At 36.5% G+C, this 2,461-nt stretch overlaps 1 protein-coding gene across 1 annotated transcript; it reads left to right on the top strand.

Annotated features, from left to right (window-relative positions):
* Positions 1 to 56: 56 nt before the first annotated feature.
* Positions 57 to 1,897, top strand: LOC113317094 (probable inositol transporter 2). Its single transcript, XM_026565236.1, has 3 exons — positions 57 to 164; positions 236 to 880; positions 1,089 to 1,897. Exons 1-3 carry the CDS (start codon positions 87 to 89, stop codon positions 1,527 to 1,529), a joined length of 1,164 nt encoding a protein of 387 aa, XP_026421021.1. The 5' UTR covers positions 57 to 86; the 3' UTR covers positions 1,530 to 1,897.
* The last annotated feature ends 564 nt before the right edge of the window (positions 1,898 to 2,461 follow it).

Genomic DNA, 2,461 nt, shown 5'->3' with positions numbered 1-2,461 from the left:
TTGCTGAATTAACATCTTAAAGTTTATTGTTCTTAAAAATTAAATGACTCCAGGACCTTAATAAGACATCAGATTATATCCTCGCAATGGCATTGTTTCCAGCTCTGCTTCAATTTTTGCTAATGAAGTCGCTTCCTGATTCACCTATATGGCTATATAAAATGGTTAGTTTCAGAACTTGGAGTTTCTTTCCGTAAATTTTGAGTTTCGGTCGATGATACTTTTTTTTTAACAGAACCGAAAAGAGGACTCAATTAAAGCTTTCGGGACATTTTACACTTCCCGTGAAGTTGAGAAAGAGTTGGATGCTATAAGGTTGTCAATTAAGAATGAAACAGGTGGTCCAGATGAAAAACCCTATTATGATAGGAATATCTTTTTTAGGATGAGGACAACATGGAATAATTCATTAGAACGTAGACAGATTGTTGTTGGTATTGGTCTGCAAGTTGCTGAACAGTTTGTGAGTGAGAACACGTTAATTTATGTCTTTCCCCGTATCATAAGGATGGGTGGCCTCATAGCATCACCAAATCCTAAATGGGACATCTGGTATATGAAGTTGACTTTCTTGATGTGCTATGGTCTTAATGGTATTCAAAGTGCAAGTCTGCCTTACAGAATTGTAAAACTTTCGAGGAGGAAGATTTTGCTTATCAAATCATACTGTATGATGGTGTGTCTTTTAGGGTTAAGTTTCTTCATTATTATATCACCTAATAATATTAGAGGAGTGAGTAATAAACTGGAGACCATCACGTATTTCGGTAACAACACATGTCCGAGTTATACTTCAGCACCAGATGCAGATGCATGGAACTGTTTCAAATGCCTTCAAGCAGGATGCGGATTCTGTAATGGTATTGATGAAAATTTCATGGTAAGCAAGTTATTATTTTCTCCAAATTTAACTGAAGTAGGGATACAAATACAGTTTCGTCACTCCCACATTTGGTGTACTTCACTCACTACCCGAGCTATTCTTAGTACTTCATTATTTGTTCACTGTGTAATTGCAAAATAAACATGATGTCGATGATATTTTTTTCTTTTTGCGTGCTGATGAATCGCTCCTTTCTTCTGCACAGCGTGCACCTATTGCCTGCTTGGCTGTAGAACCTATTGGGACATCACCATCATGTTTTCCTGAACAGGGAATCTGGTTTGCACCAGATTCCGTCACAAGACAATGCGAATTGAAGATTCCTTATGGTCCAGCTTTTATATTGTTAATAATCGGCCTTGTTCCCTACACATTTGGGTTGGAATCACATATGCGCTCAAGGATGTCCAAGGTAGAAGTTAGAGGGAGACTTGCTGGGACTGTAGCAGCGACCAACTGGATCTCCTTCCTCTTGGTGACTGTATCATCTTTTACGATTAATAAAGATGGAGGCACTCTATTCTTAATGCTCCTCATCAGTTTGATTTCTTTCATTGTTACTCGGTTGATCAATTTGTCTTATTTGTGGGTACCAGAAATGAAAGGTTCCTCCCAGTCCAAAGTGGATACTTCCAAAGTCAGTTGAAGGGATACTCTTGGTACAAATATTGTTATCTTTTAATGTTTTCCTTTGGTTTAATTAGGAGATAGTATAGGTAGTTTATTTGTTTGACTTGATTTTTCTTTTGCTGAGAATATTTATTTATTTTTTTGCTAACAGTCACGCATAGTATGAATCCCTGATTTCTGCGCTGGTTTTTTCTTACCGTTAAGAAGTAAGCTTTTTTGGGAGTCCTATGATGTTCCTCATTAGTTTCATGGTTTTTTCTTCCTTTGTGATTAATATATACAAACCCCTAACCCGGTGCGTAATGCGTGTGGTATACACATACAAAAACATTGGACACCATCATCTTCCCTTAATTTGTGATGACCCAATGGGTATTCATGGTTTGTATTAACCACAGAGATGGTTCTTGTAACTTGTCCATTGTATAAATCCACGATTCGTTTTTTCAGCATAGGATCAAAAAGAAGATTTTATGTTGAGCAGAACAACGTTTGTACATTCCCAGACTAATATAACAGGCACGCGCTATGCGCCTGCCCTTCCGTTCTTTTATTTGATTACATTTACGTACGTTGTTACTTGTTTGTACCTATAATATACACAGGTAAAACAACTTGAAATCGAATACAATTATGTTCTCGTATGTTGTTCTATAAATTAAGCGGTGCGGAACAATTCTGTGACCTATATATTTAGTATTCAAAAAGAAAAAGAAAATACCTGTCTCGCAAGCTATTTTGTCTGTTTTCGTTATAGAAGTTTCTTGTCTAGCTGAATTTTATCCAACCTGCACAATTAAAATGATAACAAACCATTTCTGATGTATAGTAATTCATGGCTCCGGCTAATCATACAATGCTCTGCCAATTTGGCTTTCAAGTATCGAAACTCAATGGCAAAGATTTAGCCATATTGATAAATTATAAATTTTCAGAGTGTTCAACCTC

Source organism: Papaver somniferum, chromosome 10 (assembly GCF_003573695.1).
Source record: "Papaver somniferum cultivar HN1 chromosome 10, ASM357369v1, whole genome shotgun sequence".
Taxonomy (NCBI): Eukaryota; Viridiplantae; Streptophyta; class Magnoliopsida; order Ranunculales; family Papaveraceae; genus Papaver; species Papaver somniferum.
This window is presented reverse-complemented; position numbering and strand designations above follow the sequence as displayed.

Coding starts and splice junctions, on each gene's coding strand:
- LOC113317094 (XM_026565236.1), top strand. CDS start 87: ATGGCATTGTTTCCAGCTCTGCTTCAATTTTTGCTAATGAAGTCGCTT. Junction 165..235: donor CTATATGGCTATATAAAATG/GTTAGTTTCAGA, acceptor TTTTTTTAACAG/AACCGAAAAGAGGACTCAAT. Junction 881..1,088: donor GTATTGATGAAAATTTCATG/GTAAGCAAGTTA, acceptor TCTTCTGCACAG/CGTGCACCTATTGCCTGCTT.